General features: G+C 44.4%; 1 protein-coding gene across 1 annotated transcript in view; it reads left to right on the forward strand.

Moving 5' to 3' along the window:
* WNT2B (Wnt family member 2B) overlaps window positions 1-17,615 on the forward strand; it is a 48,579-nt gene extending 30,964 nt beyond the window's left edge. The window contains exons 2-5 of the mRNA XM_035123782.3: window positions 4,585-4,805; window positions 10,086-10,363; window positions 12,060-12,324; window positions 13,155-17,615. Coding sequence (XP_034979673.2) covers window positions 4,585-4,805; window positions 10,086-10,363; window positions 12,060-12,324; window positions 13,155-13,384 — 994 coding nt within the window. The 3' untranslated portion in view covers window positions 13,385-17,615. The remainder of the gene's footprint in view (window positions 1-4,584; window positions 4,806-10,085; window positions 10,364-12,059; window positions 12,325-13,154) is intronic.
* Window positions 17,616-23,786: the final 6,171 nt, after the last annotated feature.

Here is a 23,786-nt window from a genome sequence, read left to right on the forward strand (position 1 = left end):
TCTCCGTGACTAATACAAATGATAGCATATGGTGAGGTGGACAGTGAAATATTGCCCAGGCGTATTGCCTTTTTCGTTATTATTAAAGGGAGGGTCTTAATTCCAGTCTGGGAACTTGAAACACTGGAACCTTACCCAAACCTTTCCCTTTTCAGCCAGAAATGCAGCTTCAGAGGTATTCTCTGAATTGTCTAGCCAAAAGAGAGAGAGAAAAGGATTGTTTCTATTTAGAATGAATGAAATGATGCTGTTTGATAGATATGGAAAATTCCATCCTTGACTCAACTGTCTGTATCACTTTAAGATCTGAAGGGATGCCTTCAGGGCCCTGAAAATGAAGCCCTGAGAATATTAACAACAATCAAGGCGATTTGTTCATCTAAGGCAGGAATCCTATCCATTATATATTGGATCTAAGTCCCATTGAACTTAGTGGGACTAAGATCTGAGTAAACACACAGAGAGTTCTACTGAGGATCAGATGCAGCATGCCTGACTATATTTGTTCATGATAAAATTAATACAGTGGGTGAAATTGTAACCAGGAAGACCTTGGTTCAAATTTCACCCATCACAAAATGACAGGTTGACCCTAGGAAAGTCATTATTCTCCTACGAGTCCAGCCTCCTATCTAGAAATGTAAATACAGTACTGTATGTTGTTGTTGTTTAGTCGTTTAGTCATGTCTGACTCTTTGTGACCCCATGGACCAGAGCACGCCAGGCACTCCTGCCTTCCACTGCCTCCCGCAGTTTGGTCAGACTCATGTTGGTAGCTTCGAGAACACTGTCCAACCATCTCGTCCTCTGTCGTCCCCTTCTCCTTGTGCCCTCCATCTTTCCCAACATCAGGGGCTTTTCCAGGAAGTCTTCTCTTCTCATGAGGTGGCCAAAGTATTGTAGCCTCAGCTTCAGGATCTGTCCTTCCAGTGAGCACTCAGGGCTGATTTCCTTAAGAACGGAGAGGTTTGATCTTCTTGCAGTCCATGGGACTCTCAAGAGCAGGCCCGGCTCTAGGTGTAGTCCCGGTGGCGTGGGGCACCAGGGCGCCAGGCTGTCAGGGGGGGGCGCTGCACAGCAAAGCTGTGAGGGCTGGGGCGCCAGAGCGATCTCCGCGCTTCAGCGCCAGGGTGCCCGACCTGCTTGAGACGGCCCTGCTCAAGAGTCTCCTCTAGCACCATAATTCAAAAGCATCAATCCTTCGGTGATCAGCCTTCTTTATGGTCCAGCTCTCACTTCCATACATCACTACTGGGAAAAGCATAGCTTTAACTATACGGACCTTTGTTGGCAAGGTGATGTCTCTGCTTTTTAAAATGCTGTCTAGGTTTGTCATTGCTTTTCTCCCAAGAAGCTGGCGTCTTTTAATTTCGGGACTGCTGTTACCATCTGCAGTGATCATGGAACCCAAGAAAGTCAAATCTCTCACTGCCTCCATTTCTTCCCCTTCTATTTGCCAGGAGGTGATGGGACCAGTGGCCATGATCTTGGTTTCTTTGATGTTGAGCTTCAGACCATATTTTGCGCTCTCCTCTTTCACCCTCATTAAAAGGTCCTTTAATTCCTCCTCACTTTCTGCCATCAAGGTTGTGTCATCTGCATATCTGAGGGGTAGCCTATTAGACTCACCCATAAACTTTTTGTGTGTGTTTAGATGGATGTTATCTTTCTTCATATAGTTCCAGAAGCTGATTAGGGAATAGCCACTCAGAGAATAGATATGCAAATAGATAAATAATAATACCAATATTGCTTACGAGTTATACTAAGGCAGGCACCCCCAAACTCGGCCCTCCGGGTGTTTTGGGACTACACTTCAGAGTAGACCTATTGATTTCAGTGGATCTACTCTGAGCATGACTAATGTTGGCTATTTCCTCAGTCCAACCTCCCAACAAAAGGGAATCACACTAAGCTTGTCTACCCTGTTTGACCTAGTTGGCAGTCTCATTTTACAAGCACAGTCACAGGGTTCATAAAGGTGACCCCCCCCAAACCCAATTAGTTCATCCTCAGTCTCACTACAATACTGTCCTTAACTTTAAGGGCTGCTTGTAAGGATTACTGAAACAAAGAAGGCACGGTATCCTCAACACCGTTGAGGATTGGCCCTCAATATAAGCTGCACTTTTTTTCCAAATTTGGGCCGTGAAAAGTTAAAGTGTGGCTTATATTTGGGACCTTGCGGCTCCCTGCCCCCAGGAAGCAGCCTGCCCAGCGCTCCCAAGCCTCCCCCGGCTACCTAAGGAAGGGAGAAGGGGAGGAGGCCGCCAGCAAAGTGGTGCGGCTCTCCCCCCCCCCCCGAGCAAACCAGGAGTGTGGGGCAATTGTGTACAGCCCACCCACCGTTCCAAGCCTCCCCCAGCGCCGGCTTGGGGAGGTAGTGCTGGGAGTGCCAGGAGGTGGGCACGCAGCACGCTCAAAAGCAAGTGCCAGCACCGACTTGGGGAGCAGGGCACTGAGCGCTACTGCCAGCTGCCCCCCATCCCTGTTCAGGGCAGTAGTGCCGGGACCCACAAATAAGCCTTGAATTTTAAAGGTGCGGCTTATTTGTGGGTGTGTCTTATATTCGGGCCAATACTGTAATAATTAACCCCATCTACAAAATTCTGACTAGGCAAGTGTAATTGAGTAGTACAATAATAACCTGCAGCGGGTCTCATGATAGTTGGTGTTTCACTCTCTGGAATTATACAATAACTTTTTCTTTCTTTTTAAAGAATTTAGCCTTTTGTCCTATAGGCTCCAGCTAAAAACAAGTTCTTGTACAAGAAAGTGCTTTAAAGTGTTTTGTTTTGGTATGAATGGTTCATGGGTTTGGAATTCCTCAAGCTGGCACCAGAACTGCATTTGCAGAATGTACCAGGAATCTTCAAACACCAAATGACATCTTTGAAATCTTGCTGCTCTGCCTTTTAGTGCTGCTGTGAAATCTTGCTCTTCAACTTGCCTGGCTCCTAACACCATTAATTCAGCAAAATGTTGCAGGTCCTTTTAAGCCAGGGCATTTTGGGATAATTTTGTTTGACCCAAAGCAGCACCCTGATGGCTCAGCAATGCCCTGTCCCTGTATTGACTGCACACACACACACACACACACACACACACACACACACGGGTCTGTCTGGAGTTTTAGAGTAAGACCGGCATGCTGGCAACTCAAATCCAAGTTGGAACATGGTGCAGTTTTTACTCCTACAAAACTATGAGTATCTATGCCTATCTTTTAAGCCAGGCATCCCCAAACTTCGGCCCTCTGGATGTTTTGGACTACAATTCCCATCTGCCCTGACCACTGGTCCTGTTAGCTAGGGATCTAGGTGTCAGGCTTTTACAGTGGGGGAAAGAAATACTCCAAATAAATAAGTAAACCTAACTAACATCAGAAAACAGGTCTATTGTTGCTGGTAGATGTGATGATTTAATGAAGCCTGGAGAGGCCCTGTTGTTCTCTGTTGTTTCTCAGTGGGTAGAGTGGCTGTTCATTTGCAGGTGGACCTGGCATGAAGACAATGTCTTCCCTTCAGTTCTCCCCCTGGGTCCTTATCCCTCCATTTGCACCAGTCCTTAATTAATTGCATTGCTGCCATAATTGGCTTCACAGCCCCCAGCCCACTGCACTTCCCTTAAAAAGGTAACACCCCAGGATAACAATAGACTATCTTTCAAGATTGTCATACGTTACTCCAAACAACAACAACAACAGGCAGAGTTGGAGTAGGACCGGGGAAACAAGGGTTCAAATCCCCACTCAGTTATGCAGCTCATCTTGGGCTAGTCACTGTCTCTTAGCTTAACCTACCTCACAGGGTTGTTGTGAATATAAAATGGGGACGAGGAAAATCATGTGTGCCACACTGAGCTTTGTTAAAGAAGGGTGGGATATAGATTAAAAATAAAAATAAAAATGATTAATTAATAACTATTAATATTCACTGCTTTGTTTCTGGTGCCTGCTAAATACTTCTTTGTTTGGGCAAGCCCATCCGGATACGTAACTTTATTATGTATGGTTTATGGTGATGGTGATGTACATTTTAAGCAACTGCTGGTTTTACTTAGATTTTGACAAATATTTAAGTTAGATTGTTTTTAATGTTCAATTTTTACAAACATTTTTTACTGAATAGTTTATATTATCTGTAAATTGCATAGAGGTTATGGGTGATTAAGCAGTCTATACAAACATTTTTTGCTGAATATTTTATATTCTCTGTAAATTGCAGTCTATACATTTTTATTTTTAAAAATGAAAATATAATAATTTAGAACACATTTATTTGTATTCTTAGCATATTTTAATTTCTCTCTCTCTCACACACACATTTATATATATGAGAAATATAATCTATTTGTTTAAACAGGACATCAATCATTAGAAACAAATACATAAATTAACAGTGTGAAGCAGTCCTAAGTAAGCGCTTGTGCCAAAGTGAGAAAATAGGAAACTGCCACTTGGAAGAAATGTGAGGGTTGACCCAGCTGCCCCCCCCCTTCTACCCACCAGTAGCTGCTAGACTTTGAACCAGTTGGCAGTTGTGTCCTGCTCTTTTTACAGGGTTCCTTTCTCTCTCCCTGCAGGTACATTGGGGCCCTGGGGGCAAGGGTGATCTGCGATAACATCCCTGGACTGGTCAATAAGCAGCGGCAGCTGTGCCAGAGCTACCCAGACATTATGCAGTCTGTTGGGGAGGGAGCAAAGGAGTGGATCCGGGAATGCCAGCACCAATTCCGTCACCACCGCTGGAACTGCAGCACTTTGGACAGAGACCACACAGTCTTTGGCAGGGTCATGCTACGAAGTAAGTCCCCAGAGCAGCTCGCCTTTTTGCAGAGAGCCCCACTGAATGGTGCAGCATAGGAATCTTTGACCTGCGATGATGATGTTCTCGTTTGGAAAAAAAAAGAAGTCAATGTTGCCTGTCTCTCCATGCTTTCTTTATTAATTATTCCTATGAGGCATCTTACACTGACTCCCTGCATGTTGCTGGCATCCGCCTGTCTCGAGAGACAATGGAGAGTGTCTCCAGGGTAGCGCTGCCATATTTCAGAAAGTGAAAACCCAAACACAAAGATTTTTGAGCTTCTTTTGCAAAATCTCATTAAAATAAAGTTTTGGAGCTACTTTTTCAGAATTTGCCAAAATCGGCACCTCTGACATGGGTTGCCATACGTCCAGATTTTCCTGGAGGTTTCAGCCATTTCCGCCCGGATGCTGTTCCTGATGGCTGAATCCTGGGTATGTCTGGGAAATTCTAGAAGTATGGCAACCCTACTCCAGGAGTGAAGCCAAACTGCTGCATTATCTCTCTGGGCCACAAGCTTGGGCAATGTGCATGGAGGTTCTGGTCTGCCCAGACAACAAGACTCCCCTTTTGGCCTCGCTGATGTGGTCCAAAGGAAAGCAAAACAACATGTTTGGCACCAGCTTGGTTGCAGGGGTTGCTGGAAGGAGGCATACAAGGTGCCATCAAACTGTTTTAGGGACTCCACTCTGGATTTGTGTAGGGTTTAATCCTTAGCCTTTTAAAAGATTATTAGACAAATTCCTGAAGGATAATGCTATCAGGTCTACTAGCTATGATGGCTATGGTATATCTCCACTTTTGGAGGGAGTATGCCTCTGGATACCAGTTTCTGGTGAACACAAATATGGAGGGAAAGTGGCAGGCACAATGCTGCTCATCTTAATTATAGCCGCCACCACCCCCCGCTGTCATTTAATAAGAGATCTGCAACAAACTTTTTACCAAGCTGTTTATTGTCTAGGCAGGTTCACTGTAAAATAGTTTTACTGAAAATCTCGAATGCTGTGGCTTTAGCACCTTTCCAGGCTTCGGGAAACAGAAGCAAATAAAATGGACCACTTACTTCTTATTTTGAATTTAAGATTTATGGAAGCAAGGACTTTGCAAGGACTTGAGGTTGGCAATATCCGTAGTGTAATTTCACAGCTTATGTGCGCCAATTCAGAAAGAAAGGTCCCCACATGGAAATAGCACTTACGAACATGAGAGCATAAGAAGATCCTTCTGGATTAGACCAATGGCCCATCAAGTCCAGCCTCCTGTTCTCACAGTGGCCAACCAGCTGCCTGCGTGAAACTCTCAAACAGAACCCAAACACAAGAGCCCTCTCCCCTCCTGTGATTTCCAGCAACTGATATTTAGCAATAATGTTGCCTCCAACCGTTATTGCGTCCATCATGGCCTGCAGTCTTTCTGTGTTGCTCCATCTCCTTGATGATTTCGGTTCCCCTTTTCTGAACCTTTTCCAACTGAACCTTTTTGAGGTGTGGCGACATGCACACATACATGCAATTGTATACTGGTACAGAGAGGATGGGGTGGAGAGGCAGAGGGGGAGAGTTTGGGAGTTTCTTAGAACTCCTGGCTTTATACCTGACGGGGACAGACTCACATTTACGAGACAAGTCTGCAGGCATAGCATTTAGCTTTGTCCAGGAAGGAAGGAAGAATCTTTTGCTAATCGCTGTGGACAGAGCAAGGCCTAAATTACCCTGCATGATGTCTTGGCTTCCCCTGTGTACTAAGCAAACAGTAATAGGATATGTCACTGTGCTGGGAAGTAGCCACTTCAGAATAGGAGAGAACACCTCTGGAAGCATGAGCTTGAAAGTAAACTGTAACAGGATATATAAATATTTGGCTAGCGGGAGCTGGCTGGGAATCAGCTGCTGGGGCAAAGTTTGTAGTCCCCCTGCATAGTGCAAAAGGCCAAGCCACAGCTTTGACCTTCCTCTCAAAAAGGGACTGTGGTCAGGGAGTAAAACGCACCCCTGTGGAAGGCCTCACACACCAGGGCTTAAAAGCTCCAGTCTGCCCTGCACTGGCTGTGCCGACAGATGTGTTTCAGCCCTGCCCCAAATGTTACAAACACTTGTTTTAAATGATACACGGGGAAGCATGCTTGCAGAGGGAGAAAGTCAGTGTTTAGTGTCAGGAAAGTATAGAAGTGGTTTTGTGCACTACCCCAATGTTCTTCTCAGTCTACATACAAGTATAGGAAAGTGCATGAACACCTTGACTTTTACAAAGAAAATAGTGCGGGGACAAGATTCACATCTCCATAATGCCTTTTACCATAATGTTGTGTGATGTCAGACTGATATAGGCTAACACCAAATCAGTAAGTTTGCCTACCAGATAAGCATCTCAGCCTACTTACATCTAGTGCACAAAGTGTTAATATTTGGCAGGAGCCTGCCTTCTCATTGCAAATTTGATTGTAGTCAGGTAGTCCATTAACAAAACAGTTTTGCATCTGTAGTACTGTAGTCTATTTTGCTTCCATGTTTGAGCTTAACTTTCTTTAAATATAGTACAGTATAGTATAGTAAAAAGGTAAAGGGACCCCTGACCATTAGGTCCAGTCATGACCGCCTCTGGGGTTGCGCGCTCATCTCGCATTATTGGCCGAGGGAGCCGGTGTACAGCTTCCAGGTCATGTGGCCAGCATGACAAAACCACTTCTGGCGAACCAGAGCAGCACACGGAAACGCCGTTTACCTTCCCGCTGTAGCGGTCCCTATTTATCTACTTGCACTTTGACGTGCTTTCGAACTGCTAGGTTGGCAGGAGCTGGGACCGAGCAACGGGAGCTCACCCCGTTGCAGGGATTCGAACCGCCGACCTTCTGATCAGTAAGCTCTAGGCCCTGTGTGGTACAAGATGTTATTGGATATGCCATACATCTCACCTAGTCACTAGCAGGGAATATTTGTGGTGATAGGCATGCTGCTTCAGCATAAGATATGCATTTGAATATGTTTAATGGAACCTTGTCTTAAGTTAAATCCTACAATCCATTCAATCAGTAAAAGCCAGGCACTGCCTGGCTGATCTTACCTTTGGTCCCTGTTTCTAGAAAACAGAACTGCCATTTGCCTCTCCAGCCTCTGCTGAAGGATGCTAGATTGCACCACTGGCTTTGAAGCTGTTATCCGAAGGCTGCGTCTGAGGAACGCAACAGTGTGGTTTTGATTTGCAGCTTTTTTTATGGCCATTATAAAACAGATGCGAACTCGAAGCAGAACTATAAAATACCAGGCAGCATCCTGCACTGTGTGGGGACTTGCCAGGCGATTTACAGCTTCTGGAAGGAGCAGTACTGTATATGCATTTATCCAAAAAAGACAACAGCCACCCAGATATGATGGGAGGATCGTGCTGTTCAGACTCAGGGGGTACAAGGAGAGAGGTGTGGAACCAGAAAGAATAATTTCTACAGATGCATGCAAGCATGTGAACAAGGATGTCCCAAAATGTCCAAACCTTGGCACATTGTGGAGATGAAGGCAGGAAGACAGAGGATCAGACAGACTCTCCAAAGAAAATTAAAAACAATACTGAAATTGCTCATCTTCTTCATTAGGGCCCTACACCCTTGTCTTCCAGGCTGCTTCTCCAAGACAGTTTACCTCCAAGAAGTCCATTTTCATGGCATCCTCTTCAGCAGGACCTTCACTGTTGCTTGAGCATTGAATTTGTTGTTGTCGTTTAGTCGTGTCCGAATCTTCGTGACCCCATGGACCAGAGCACGCCAGGCACTCCTGTCTTCCGCTGCCTCCCGCAGTTTGGTCAAACTCATGTTCGTAGCTTCGAGAACACTGTCCAACCATCTCATCCTCTGTCGTCCCCTTCTCCTAGTGCCCTCAATCTTTCCCAGCATCAGGGTCTTTTCCAGGGAGTCTTCTCTTCTCACGAGGTGGACAAAGTATTGTAGCCTCAGCTTCAGGATCTGTCCTTCCAGTGAGCACTCAGGGCTGATTTCCTTCAGAATGGATAGGTTTGATCTTCTTGCAGTCCATGGGACTCTCAAGAGTCTCCTCCAGCACCTTAATTCAAAAGCATCAATTCTTTGGCGATCAGCCTTCTTTATGGTCCAGCTCTCACTTCCATACATCACTACTGGGAAAACCATAGCTTTAACTATATGGACCTTTGTCAGCAAGGTGATGTCTCTGCTTTTTAAGATGCATTGAATTTACCCAACTCCAATCCCTGCTCAAAACAAGAAAATGATCTAAGGATTATTTGTATGCCTTGTTTTGACTTTGTATGCCTTGTTTTGTGCATCATCAATAGTGAATCCATGGCTTATCAAGGTAGCAAGTGAGCCTTACCAGGATCCTTTGTGTCACATAAAGTTGTGTTGCACCCCCCAGAATATCTCCTCTACAATGGTTAACATAGTTTCATTGTTATCCTTGCTAGGCTTGGGATGCCAATCAAATAGCCGATGAAATAAGCATCTGATATTTTACTGTTGTCTTTCATGGTTACTACTATGCATGCTTTATTTGCTTAATTTCATTTTAAATAACAATAATGCATGTAATTACCAATAGATCAATGATGTTTTGGCTCCTCAAATGACCAGCACTGCTCCCCATGCAACAGACATCTAGGAGTTCCATAAACCTTATGGCTTAGACTGCCTCCATAGTAAAAAGCCCAGACTCTCCTTATAATAAGTAGACTGTTCTCTATGATTCAATGCTGTACTTCAATTCTGAAATATTTGCATACTCTCTCTGAATTGCTAAATATGTGCAGATGTGAAAAATAAGAAGGGAGAAAAAACGTTGAAAAGATAGCTGTGATTAGTGAAGATTGCTAAATATCATGAATGCACATAGACTAGATTAAAATAAGATTACAAAATCAGTTCAGAATGGAGAAAGAGAAGGCAAGCGGTTCCATATATATATATACTTCAACTTCACATTGAAAGTTAATTCCAGCGGCTTTTGTTATAAGAGAGCAATGGCAAATGGCGGATTCCAATTTGTAAGATTTCTTAAGGAAAAAACCTGGAAGTAATGATCTCACTGTGCTCGGTTGACTGCACTATTCTAAGTGTATTTTAAAAAAGAAAAGAAAGGGTATATCAAAGACTTTGATCTTAAGCAAAGTACTTGGAAATTGATCCGAATCAGTGATGTTATTGTAATTTATATACCGCCTTTTATCCAAAGATCTCCAGGCAGTGTACAAAACCACTTAGCTTCTGACTCCTGGCTCACTATTCTTGTTTCTTGTTTCCCACCCATTTGGCAGGTAGCAGGGAAGCTGCCTTTGTCTATGCAATCTCCTCCGCTGGAGTTGTATATGCCATCACCCGGGCTTGCAGCCAAGGTGAGCTCAAAGCCTGCAGTTGTGATCCCCACAAGCGGGGCCGCTCTAAGGATGAAAGAGGGGAGTTTGACTGGGGGGGATGCAGTGACAACATCAACTATGGGATCAAATTTGCAAAGGAATTTGTGGATGCCAAAGAGAAGACAGTGAAGGATGCCCGGGCCCTGATGAATCTGCACAACAACCGCTGTGGCAGAACGGTTAGTAGCATGAATTCTTAGCAGCTTGGCAGTGGCTGATATGAGTCGTCCTGTATGGTTCAATTCAGTTGTGGTTGGTAGGGGGCCCGAGATGGAGCGGGGTTGCTTATCTGCCTTCCTAACACTGAGCATTGCTGCCAGTTCCTGACAGCCGGAGGGACAAGCAGAAGGGGAGTCAAGTTTGGTTTGGGCGCAGCAGCAAAAGCATAAGATTGGTTCCACCACCCTAGGCACATGGTGCTGAGAATCCCACAACTCACCCTCTCAGGAACTGGCAGCAAGATGTAGTGATGAGAAGGCAGGTGAGCAACCCCACCCTGTCTGTGTCACCCCACTGATGGTGCCGGCTAATAATTTTGAATCAAACCACCCAGAGCCCTTTCTGTGCTACAGATCTCAGCCGGTGGAAAACACAGACATTTCAGATTTAATCATCGGAGAGAGAGACCTGGAGTTTTGTTAGTGGGGCTCTAGTCAGGGGTCAGCAAACTTTTTCAGCAGGGGGGCCGGGCCACTGTCCCTCAGACCTTGTGGGGGGCCGGACTATTTTTTTTTGGGGGGGGGAGAACAAATTCCTGTGCCCCACAAAAAACTCAGAGATGCATTTTAAATAAAAGGACACATTCTACTCATGTAAAAACACGTTGATTGCCAGACCGTCCGCAGACCGGATTTAGAAGGTGATTGGGCGGGATCCGGCCCCCAGGCCTCAGGTTGCCTACCCATGCCGGATCCAGTCCCCGGGCCTTAGGTTGCCTACCCATGCTCTAGTTCTTTGGACAAGAACAAGGCCTCATTCAGCAGGAACTCCCTTCCCTGCATTTAGACCAGGCTTCCTAATCATAATAAGCCAATGGATGGGAGTCTGTGGCCCTCCAGATGTTGTGAGACTAGCTGCCATCATTCCTGGCCATTGGCTTTGCTGGCTATGGCTGATGAGAACTGCAGTCCAATAACATCTAGAGGGCCTAAGAAGAGTTTAAACCAGGGGTGGTTAACCTGTTGTTGGACTTCTATCGGTCCCAGCCAGCTTGGCAAAAGGTAGGGATGGGGAAATCATGCCATACTCAGCCACCCAAGGAGGGATTTGACATTGTGCTGTGTCAGACATTCTGCCAGTACAAGCATTTCAGCTTGCCTGACAAAATGATTTCCCCCCCCTCCCCCACTGTGATGCTGTTCTGGGGGATTCTACACACACACACACACACACACACGTGTCAATGCAGAGGGAGGGGAGAAGCCCTGTTGCATTGGCTTCCACTGATGGCTTTCATTAGTTGAATCCCTTCCATGCCTGCATATAAATACAATCAATTTCTGTTCTGTCAAGCTGGCATTTTTTTTTTTAGCCCAAAAGTCGTGACTCTGTAGCATCATTACAGAAAATTTGCCTCCATTCATGCAGTGATAGTTATCCATTTCAGCACAAGCATTTTCAATCAGGGTTCCTTAGATTTGCTTCCAGTTGGGATGAATCTTGGCTCTAATAGACTAGTCCAAGGATTTTGACAAAAGAAGAGCTGCAGGTATTGTTCATAGGGCTGGCGGGTCTTTTCTATAACTAGTGAAAATCCCCTAAATGGAAACATAGGAGAGGTAAGCAAGGCAAAAGGAGCATTATTAAAGCAGTTTTTGCCCATAATGGGAACATGTAGGGTCATTCATAGGGTTGATGCTGTCTCTTCTGTTCCAGGCTGTGAAGCGTTTCCTGAAACTCGAATGCAAATGCCACGGTGTCAGCGGCTCCTGCACCTTAAGGACTTGCTGGCTGGCAATGTCAGACTTCCGCAAAACAGGAGACTACCTCCGGAAGAAATATAACGGTGCCATCCAAGTAACTATGAACCAGGATGGCACTGGCTTTACTGTGGCCAATAAAAACTTCCGCAAACCCACCAAAACGGACCTTGTGTATTTTGAGAATTCACCTGATTACTGCCTGATGGACAAGTCTGCAGGTAAATGGCTCCTTTGACCAAACAGGAGGCTTTCTGTGCCCTTACTCGCTAGCTGTCCTTCTCTCATGGGGGACCAGCAATTTTATTCTAATCACAAATGCCCAGGACATCTTCAACATGGGGGGGGGGAGAATAGCATGCTCCCCCACATTTCATGACAGCAGGCTAGTTTAGGGAGTGCACAGGGTTATGTGTGAATAGCACACACAGCAGCATGGCAGGCAGGGGTTCAGGAGGAATATCTGGGTGTCTCTTGCCAGTGCCCCCTCATGGCCCGCAGCATCTGCCACTTGGGACAGCTGCCTCACACTGCCTAATGTTAAAGCTGGCCCTGGTGCATTTCCTGCCTTGCCCAAGCCAGTTTATTATTGTTGTAGCACATTATTAAGACTGGGCATATATTCATTCCCAGGAATATAGGAAACTGCCTTATGCTAAGCCAAACCATTGGATCTAGCCGGCTCAGTATTGCCTACAATGACTGGGAGTGGCTCTCCAGAGTTTCAGACCGGGGGCTTTCCTAGCCCCACCCCCAGATGCCAGGGACTGAAGCAGAGACCTTCTGTATGCAATGCAGATGCTCTGGCACTGAGCTACAGCCCTTCCCTATCAGTCAAGGGCAACCTATACAAGTCAAATGTATTTTTCAGATGCTTTAGGTTGCACTGCTTCAGATAAGCACTTGTAGAATTTGCCGCCATGTACACTGTGGAAGGGAGCCCATAACTCAAGTTGACATAAGCTGAGTATATAAGGTTTCCAGATTTTCGCTCTTCATCAGCAAATCTCATGCAAAAGCCAATGAAAGTATTCTTCTATTTTTTTTACAGGTTCATTAGGGACAGCCGGACGAGTGTGCAACAAGGTCTCGCGTGGGACCGATGGATGCGAGGTCATGTGCTGTGGCCGAGGCTATGACACCACCCGCGTGCGGCGAGTCACCAAATGCGAGTGCAAATTCCACTGGTGCTGCGCTGTCCGCTGCAAGGAGTGCGAGGACACCGTGGACATTCACACGTGCAAAGCACCCAAGAGGGCAGAGTGGGTGGACCAAACTTGAGACAGTGTGAGTCAGAGGGGGGAAAGCAAAACTGGCACAGTGCTCCAGGGCTTGGGCATTCTGGGAACTGTAGTTCAACTGCATGGCTTTTATTTAATTAATTCTGCAAAGCACTATGGAGGAGACTACATTTCCCACAGGGATAGCGAGCTCTTCTGCTCACCCAGCAGAACTCATTCCTCTAACTTTAAAAAGGAATTTTCAAATAACACGGAACTGTGGAGCTTCCTTTGCCTGGTGATATTGTCCAAAGAACAAATAAATAAAAAGAGGGAACAATGCAGCTGCGTAGGAGGAGCACAAGAGACTGAGGAGCAGGTTACAATTAGCTGGATAACCCTGCCTCCTTCCAGGGAATGTTCAGCAGTATATTATAAAATGTTGCCTAATCCGCAGAAATCCATCCATCAACCCTGGAAGAAAGTACTCTGTTTCCCAAAAGAAGATGGCCGTATAGTCCTAAGGAACTACATGTTCTGCTATGGAACTCCACTCCTACAGAGGCCACCATGCCTGCACTATGGACATTAGCTGAATGACAGCAACATTGTGTAAAGGGACTTCATTACCTTTTCCTTTCTAATGGAAAGCAAACTGTGGAGTTACAAAGTTGGCAGCCGAAAGAAAACCAGTATCTACATCCAGAGGGGGAAAAGGATGAAAGTTGAGGGTACATGTGTATGTCTGGACGCGCTGGTAGGTTCTAAAGGAAACTAATATAAAGTGACTTTTTGGTACAAATGCACTTGTACATCATGTAGACTGCTTTAAATACTTTAAATCAAAATCCCATATAAACCTGTATCAGAAAATGGTGTTCTTTACTTTGTGGCTGTCTACAATCATGGCTAGCAAGGGGAGTAATGGGCAGGTTCTTGCCCTACATTATTGCTGCACTCCACAACTGTGGCACTTCTAGACTATAAGGTCACAGCAAAGTTCTTGAGGCTAAAGGCAGCATAACAGTGTTATCAGATCACCAAGCTAACACTTCTCTTTTCTCTCTCCATCTCTGAAAACTTTCATCACCACCCCACCCCCACCCCCGCCACACACAATCCTTGCATATTCCTCTTTTCTGTCATTCCACCTTCCCTGGCCAAACTGTTGAATTCCCATCTTCTTCCATAGCCTCATGTGCAACTGTTGGAGATGTTTCAGTTGAGGCCTCCACTGAGATTACAAAACTGCAGCCATTGCTGTACCAGTTTTCCACTCCTTCCAAGGCGGAAGAGGCAAACACAGATCTCTTATGTTGTGGTTCCTGCCTTGTGGGGGTTGGACCAGATGAGCCTTTGGGTCGCTTCCAAGGAGTAGCGCACTTGGTCTCATGCAGTCACATGCAGCTCCTAAGCCATAGCTTTGATCACCTGAAATCTAGTGCAGGGTTTGACCCCCATCTTATGAATCAAGTCATTAAGCCAAACTCTGTAAACGAATCCTTTCGGGTGCAGAGTCACTGTTTGGCCCCCTCTGCCACCCTCCCATCCACCAGTGGAGAGCTACAAGTATTAAAAGGGTCCTATGAGGATCATTTTCAAAACCACAAATATAAAAGCTGTTTGTCAATACAAACCCAGGTGTCAGTCTTTCGTGTGACATAGTTTCACGGCGACTGTGTGGGCTTTGTCTCTGGAACATAACTCCTTAGGATGAAGCCAGGACTGTTAAGCTTGTTTAGGTTCACAGTGTTGTTATAGGTTTTGCGAGCTCAGCAGAAGCCAATGAATCAGTCTAAAGCCACATGGCACACCCACGCCACAGGGGATGAACCAGTTTTGTTGAATAAATGCAAATACCCAACTGTGGGAGCTTTGCGTCTGCAATCAGCATATTGTCCGCACTGTTATGCAATAGCTGCATTGCACATGTCTGCCCAGACAGGCCACAGCAGTGTCAGAACCATTTTAACTTACTGAACCTGTACACATCTCCTTAAGCACAAATCTCACCTAGTTTGGTGGGACTTACTCCCAAGTAAATGTGCAGAAGTTTGCAGCTTAGGCAACTTAACTTAAACAAACAAACAAACAAACAAAACCACAGTGAATAACCTCTACAGAACTTTTGAAGGTACAAAGTGCCTGATAATCCTACACAGTCCATGTCCAAACCAAATATTTCACCTAATGCACATTACCTTTTAGGAAGTCTCAGGTCCAATGTCCAGCATATCTAGATAGAGTTAGGAAAGACCCAAGCTGAATCTCTGGACAGCCATTGGCCAGTCAGTGGGCACTGAGATTTCTGAGCTAGGCAGATCAATTTGACTCTGCATATGTCAGCTTCCTGTGTACCAACTCCCCTTCTCTCTCTGATGCAGGATTAGGGATAGAGACCATAGCAACCGGACCTGCAGATTTCAGACAACATAGTAGCCTTTTCCTAGTCACAAAGACCAAATATGTGTTGAGAGAATCTTAATGTATGGCTGGGAAACTTTTTTTAACCCAAGGGCCACATTCCCTTCTGGGAAACCTTCTGAGGGCCACATGCCAGCAATTGGTGGGACCAGAGGCAAAAGTGGGTGGAGCGATGAACATGAATATCACTTTTGTATGGTAGACTAGTTTCTACACATATCCACATGCCCATCTCTGTCTTCTATCCATGCAAGCAAGAAACATTATTAGAGTTTATGGACATTTTTCCTTTCTACAAAAATGCTCAAAGAGCATACAGGGCTGGAAAGGAGGTGTGGCTGTCGAGAGTCTACAGAGACCTGGAGGTTCTCCATTCCTGTCTTAATGGAAAATATCAGCATTGCTAGCTTAGTCAGTGGTATAGCTAATAATTTTATTGGGGGCAGCCGGCAAGATCCCATTTCATTCCTGGCTTTATATAAATTCAAAATGTGTTTTCCAATGTTCAGATATATGTTCCAATATATATGATGCAGAATTGACACTGCAGAAAATTACTAGCCTGCACCTTTCAGGGTGCTGTTGCTGCAGAACATCTAAGTTCCCATTGCTCAAATGGGGGGGGGGCAGATTTGATAAGCTCTTGCCAACTAATAGTGGCTGAATTGCAATGCTACATAAAGCAGTCTTCCAAAATTGCATTCACACCTTTAAGGGAGTGTTTTAATGGTTAAGCAAAACTGGTTCATCATTAGATCATCCCCTTATCAAATGTTATGCTGAAAGTCTCTCAAGGCTATTGTGTGCCTGAAAGGGGTATGTTCATAAGAAAAGAATGAGTCCAAGAAATATTGAGAACAAATGACACCTAGCTTTCCCATTGTCTGGTTGGAGAGAGAACACAAACCTGGGAACATGGTCCTCTGCTGCCATGGCAACAAGCAGCTCACTTTTGAAACTTCCCCACCTTCACAAGAAGGTCACATCTCCTATTCTTTCTGGTGTGGCATTGACACAGTTTGCTGCTGGCCTACAGAAGCTTTGATGAGAGCTATTCACTCAGTACCAGGCAATATGAACAGCAGGGAGCTCAACTTAAGGAAAGAAAGAGGAAGAACATTATGAAAGCATGGGCAATGTCAAATGTTGTGTTACAAATCCAAACCTTCTCCTCATTTGTTTCAACAAAATAAGCAATGTATACCTTTAACAATCCCCCCCACCTGTTTTAATTGGATTCTATTATTTGCATTCCAATTTGACACTTGCAAGACTTCTAAAACCCTTGCTTCACCCGACCAGTTTATCTTCTCATTGGCCTGCTTACCAATAGACATACACATACATTTTCTCAGTATTCCTTACTCCAACTCTACAAGGTAGGTCAGTATTATCATCTCTATAGCACAGCTGAAGGACTAAGGCTGGAACACAGTAGCTTGCTTAAGACCACTTAGTGCAATGGTGAGGGACTTGTGGCCCTCCAGGTGTTGCTGCACTACATTTCCCATCATCCCTGATAGTTGGCCGCGCTGGCTGGAGCTTATGGGAGTTAGACTTCAATAACATCTAGATGGCCATAGGTTTCCCACCACTGACCTAACAAGTTCAAGGCAGTAGTAAGATTCAAAGCATTAGCTTCCTGTTTCACAGTCTTTAAAAATGTCTTTTTATTATAAAGAAAAATAATACAAAGTATGCTTTCCGTTGCAATTGCAGGCTATGTTTCCATTGCAATTACTTTTTTTAAAAAAAAAAATCAAAATAAGCTCGAATTGGTATTACAAAACTGAAAAGCAGTTATAAATATTTATGTCAATGTTATATTTAAGCGGAGAAATTAATAAATCGGCGCCACAATAAACTTTCCCTCTGTTTTTGTTTTCTCTGTGTTTCACAGTTTATGTAACTTGGCATTTAGGCAGGGGGCCAAATTTTAGTACTCAACTCTTTCATAGAATATATGAATTGCATTTACAATTTTAGCAGCCATCAGCAAACCAGAATTTAGGCAAACCATAACCATTAGGATTCCCCTCTCATATTTCTAACTATCTTACATAACAAACAGCAGCAGTTCAGTGCCTATGAAATGTTGCTCACATTGATTCTTTTAGTATGTTATCTCAATATGCCTGCATCTTAGAGCACTTCCACCACCTATGAATGAAGTATGTACGAGATCAGTTGCATCTCAAACTCCTCATGTATTAGATTAATTTAGGGAGAAATAAGATAACCAAATGCGGTATGGCGCTGTCGGTTAAACCACAGAACCTAGGGCTTGCTGATCAGAAGGTCGGCGGTTCAAATTCCTGCGACAGGGTGAGCTCTCGTTGCTCGGTCCCAGCTCCTGCAAACCTAGCAGTTCGAAAGCACGTCAAAGTGCAAGTAGATAAATACCGGCGTTTCCGTGTGCTGCTCTGGTTCGCCAGAAGCAGCTTTGTCATGCTGGCCACATGACCTGGAAGCTGTACGCCGGTTCCCTCGGCCAATAATGCGAGATGAGCGCCACAACCCCAGAGTTGGTCACGACTGGACCTAATGGTCAGGGGTCCCTTTACCTTTACCTAAGATACCAAACACATAGAATCTTCTTTCATGGGAATATAAAACAAAGGAGAATTACTTTTGGTAAGGCTTTTTGGTGGAATTCAACATAGCATTCTTAAAAACTTTCCACTTGCACAAGCGTATCATCTTGTTAGATGGAACAACACCCCCCATCCCCATCCCCATCCCCACCCCCACCCCGTGCAGTGTTCCGGGGAAATCTCTCAACTTGCCCCCAGAACCAATTGGGGGGGGCACATTGGAGGGAGCCACACCAATTGGACACTTCTGCTGATAAAACTTGTTAGCTGAAACCCGCCCTTTGTATCCATCTGCAGTACTTATTGCAATTCCAAGCATTTTCTTCCAATCTTGTTTTAAATTACCTCTTACATCACTGTCGGGGTTACACCAGGGGTAATCGGTGACCCTCCAGATAGTACTTGTCTGCAACTATAATCATTCCTGGGCATTGGTTAAGTTGGCTGTGGCTAACGAGACACAACCACCATCAGTCCCAGCCAGCATGGTCAATAATCAGGGGTTATGGGAGTTGCTACAATGGAACAGTTTCTCAAAATCAGTTATGTTACTACTCAGTGTACTGGCTTTTCCTGTTCTGATCACCTAATCATTCTAAATTGAAAACAGTGAAAGCCAATTCAGATCCTCCTTCAGCCATCATTCATTGATATCTCACAATCCCATTTTTAACCTACAGTATTTGGAAGACTTGGCTACAATTTTAAATTGTTAAAGGTTTATTGAAGTTTTGGTTTGCAATATTCCGCTGGCAGTCCATTTGGACATGGGACTTCTGCTAGCCTCAAATTATCTACATTCTATAGGAAATTTCTGACATCCACATTTGGAATGATATTGGTTCTTACATTTGTTCATCAGATGTGTAGTCATTTATTTGGGGGGAGGGGGGCAAAACTCAGCACACTCACAGCTCTAAGAGTGATCATTAAGTGTAACTGATTTCTGTGAAGGTCTAATTCGTTCAATACTTTGGAATTAAAAATGGTTCTTATGCATTAAAGCAGGCATGTCAAACCTGCAGCCCTCCAGATGTTTTGGCCTACAACTCCCATGATCCCTAGCTAGCAGGACCAGTGGTTAGGGAAGATGGGAATTGTAGTCCAAAACATCTGGAGGGCCGCAGGTTTGACATGCCTGCATTGAAGGGTTTAAAGTTATCTCTTGTGCCAGCTATTGCTTGCTCTTATTTTGTCTTTTATTCAGCAAAGCTGATAACTGAATAAAAGAATGCCTGGACCAAAAAACTTTTCTGGCACCCCACACAATCTGTCAATCTACTTCAGATGAGTATTTAAAAAGAAATATTTCTGCGGTTTCCGCATAAACTCATGTCCATAATCGCATGTGCAGATCTCTCAACCAATATGAACGTGCAGTACTTTGTATAAGGAGGCTGATGCAGACCAATCTATGCATGCATGTGCATGATCAGAAATTTCTCTTGGCAATCAAGATCTACTTGTGAGATATGTGACAATATTGCTCACCTTTACCAGGATTATAGCAATCCTAGAATAACTTTCAACAGAGCAAGAATAATTTCTAGGTGAAGGGTTTACATTCCATCACTACTTTGAATTTTGTTATTATATAACTCAGAAAAAAATGGATTCTCTTACGATCCCATGTGAAGCAACATCTATTGCCTGTGCATTGGTTAGAATACCTTGTGGGATGTTTTCGTTCTTGTCTCTAATCATAATGTGCTTTTGCTCTAACGTCATGTGCTTCAACAGGATTTGGAAGAGCATCCCGTGCTCTATTCCTATTTAGTACCACGTTGGCTTATGTTCAACAGAGAATTTGATGGGAAACACCCATCCTTAAGATTCATTAGAAATTTAATTGCTCCTTTTTCATAAAGTTATGGTGGAGAGAAATCTTAACTCAACTCAGAAATCCAGGGGATCCAAATTCTGGTTCATCAAAAAATCATTGTTTCAAATCTTGTCATATAGAATTTCTGATTCTAATTGAGACGGGAGCCAAAAATACAAGAACAATCATATTGTGGCAAGTGCGCTACTAAACATTACTGAAAATGTGTGGGAAGACCTGGTCTGCATTAGCTCCCTCTTATGCTCTAAGATTTCACAAGAGTGCTACAGGTCACAGCAGGGAGTCATTGTTGCAAAAGAAGCTCTGCACTGATGGCTGGTCCTGTACCAGACTTGGACTTTGTCAGGTCATCCATCCCATCACCAGTGACACTTGTATGCTCATGGCCTTCTTGGGATCTTCCTTCCCCATCCTGTTTGCTGCTGCATTAGCAAAAATGAGTTGCCAAGGTCAGGCATGTCTGTGGTCATAGTGCAATTTCTAGAACAGTTGACAGATTTCAATGTAAATTCACACTAGTTGGTCCCAGTTGATCCGCACTGCGTTTTCATATGCTGATTTTGAACAAAACCCAAATATTAAATACTTTATTTTCAACCATAGACAGCCGTGCTGTTGCTTAGTCAAGTCTCACTGCCAAGGACGACAACAGGCAGACCACAATATCCAAAGGGAAGATGCAAAGAACTGATAAGTATTTGTGGACTTTAGACTCAGTACACTGCCATTCTGCTTACGTTTTCCATCAGTGATCTGGAAACTGCCCTTAAAATATAGGCCACCGGACAAGCCAACTGCCATCCACGACCGTGAAAATTACCAAATTATATATAAAAACATTTTTAAAATTACAATTCTGAAATATATTTATTCTGAGAAGTGAACAAGTCAGTCCCTGGATCAAATGCCATGAACACACAATATCTACTGAAGCTACTCTTTTAGCCTCAACCTGCTCATCTGTAATATGGGTATAACATGAACTTTACAGGCTTGCTATATGGACCAAGATAATGCATGTGTAGTTTCTCTAACATCTGAAAAGTGTAATATGAATGCCAAGGATTCCACTATTATGGTATTAAGATTTTGCAGCAGCTCCAAAAACCCGGTCAAGTTCGTATTTATATTTTGGCCAGCTGCAGGCAGGTGCCTTCAGTTCAGACCGTCCAAATCCCTCCAGCATCTACAGATTACGTTGCTTGTACTCAGGTTTGCTGCTCCCCTCTCCAAATGGCATTACTAGAATTTCTGAAGGTGAAAGGGGAGACGAGAAGTTGAACTCAGCCCAGAGCCTTTCAAGCTTGCCCTAACAGACATGTTCATCAGCACCAAGATCTAATCTGCTGGGAAGAGCTCCCTTCATTTATCTTCATTATTGCCTCACCTGCCATCAATTTAGGACTTAAACCTTCACAACAAAACAAGCCTCCCCCCCCCACTCTTCCCGGAGGGTAATGCTCGCTCAGTGGTCTGGAAAGGACCTCAGTGCTAAAAAAGAAAGAAAGAAAAAGTGCTGAGGGGCAACAGCCGTTGATGAACACTTATTCATCCCTGCAAAACTGCTTAGGAGCTCCCCTCTGGCAGGAATACCAGTGCTGAGGAGGCTTCCAGACCTACCTGATGAGTGACAGAGAATTTGGGGAAGTGGGGTGGGGTGGGGTTTTAAGATGCCTTGCTCCATAAACAGTCCTGGACTATTTCTTCTGAGCCTCTGTGTGTGTGTGTGTTCAGGAAGCTGCAGAGATAGTTAAGAGTGCCTAAGGCCTCATCCAATACAGCCTGTCTCAGCAAAAGTGTGAGGGAGGGCAGTGGTTCTCTTTAGCAGCTGCATATTTTGGTAATTTCAAGAGCATTAACACTGAAGGAGGACTCATTCAGGGACAACGTGTTCCTCAAAGCCCATCATGCAAGAAGATGCAATGCTGGTAATAAATTGACTGAGAAAGCGAGGAAAATATCCCTTAATGCTTCCAGAAATGGAGGAAGAAATGGAGGCAGTGAGAGGTTTTACCGTCTTGGGCTCCATGATCACTGCAGATGGTGACAGCAGTCACGAAATTAAAAGACGCCTGCTTCTTGGGAGAAAAGCAATGACAAACCTAGACAGCATCTTAAAAAGCAGAGACATCACCTTGCCGACAGAGGTCCGTATAGTTAAAGCTATGGTTTCCCCAGTAGTGATGTATGGAAGTGAGAGCTGGACTATAAAGAAGGCTGATCGCCGAAGGATTGATGCTTTTGAATTATGGTGCTGGAGGAGACACTTGAGAGTCCCATGGACTGCAAGAAGATCAAACCTCTCCATTCTGAAGGGAATCAGCCCTGAATGCTCACTGGAAGGACAGATTGTGAAGCTGAGGCTCTAATACTTTGGCCACCTCATGAGAAGAGAAGATTCCCTGGAAAAGACCCTGATGTTGGGCAAGATTGAGGGCACTAGGAGCAGGGGACGATAGAGGACGAGATGGTTGGACAGTGTTCTTGAAGCTACCAACATGAGTTTGACCAAGCTGCGGGAGGCAGTGGAAGACAGGAGTGTCTGGCGTGCTCTGGTCCATGGGGTCACAAAGAGTCGGACACGACTAAACGACTAAACAAGAACAACAATGCTTCCAGTGATGGCAGCCGTTAAAGGGTTTTTAAAAAGCAGAGAGTAAGGTGAAGAGATAAGGTGAAGATTTTGTTATCATGGAGCAACCATGTCACAGTCAGAGTCTTCACACATAAGTGATTTTTGGCACAATAAATATGCAGTTAGTTGTTTGTTGCAAGGAATGCTGAAGTCCTCCAAAACACTTCACGCTTCTGTTGCAAGGGAAAGAAAATTGCATTTTCCAAACAAAACTAAGAAAATGCAATTACACACACACAAAATTACTACTGTGATTGTAAATGATGTGTGGAATGCAGTTGCCAAGTGTGACACAGGCATTTGATTAAGTCCACTTTTTATGGCTGCTGAGCACTTCCCCAAAGCAACAGAAAGTGGTAATCCAATTTAGAAGTAGCAATCTTCAAGAAGGGGAAGGATCATCAGTTTGTAATAGAGCCCACATTTTGCATATGGAAAACTCTGTGCTCAAGTTCCCAAAAATTTCCAGGAAAAGAATCACAGGGAGCAGGCCCATAGCTGCCAAGTTATCCCTTTTTTACAGGGATTTTCCCTTATGCTGAATAGGCTTCCTCGCGAGAAAAGGGAAAACTTGGCAGCTATGAGCAGGCCAAGGAATGTCCTTGTTGGCCAATCAGTGTCAAATTGTTCTCATGTGTACCATACAATTTCCTTAATCAGGTGGGTGGAAAGAGTGGTTTCTATAGGGAAATTGCATGGCAGGGGGATACTTAAACTCACCCTTGCCCTAATATACAGTCCTGATCAGTTGTCCCTCCCCAGCCAGCTGATTTTTTACAAATAATAATGATGAACAGGGCTTTCTTTCAGCCAGAACTCACTTCCAGCACCTTTCTGGTGGGCAAAATTGCCATTCTGAGAGAAAGAGGGAGGTGTTCATGGTGAGTTCCAGCACTTCTTTTTCTAGAAAAATAGCACTGAAAATGAGATAGGAAATCCAATCGCAGATCTTCAATATCCTGCCAAG

Source organism: Zootoca vivipara, chromosome 7 (assembly GCF_965207765.1).
Source record: "Zootoca vivipara chromosome 7, rZooViv2.hap1.1, whole genome shotgun sequence".
NCBI lineage: Eukaryota > Metazoa > Chordata > Lepidosauria > Squamata > Lacertidae > Zootoca > Zootoca vivipara.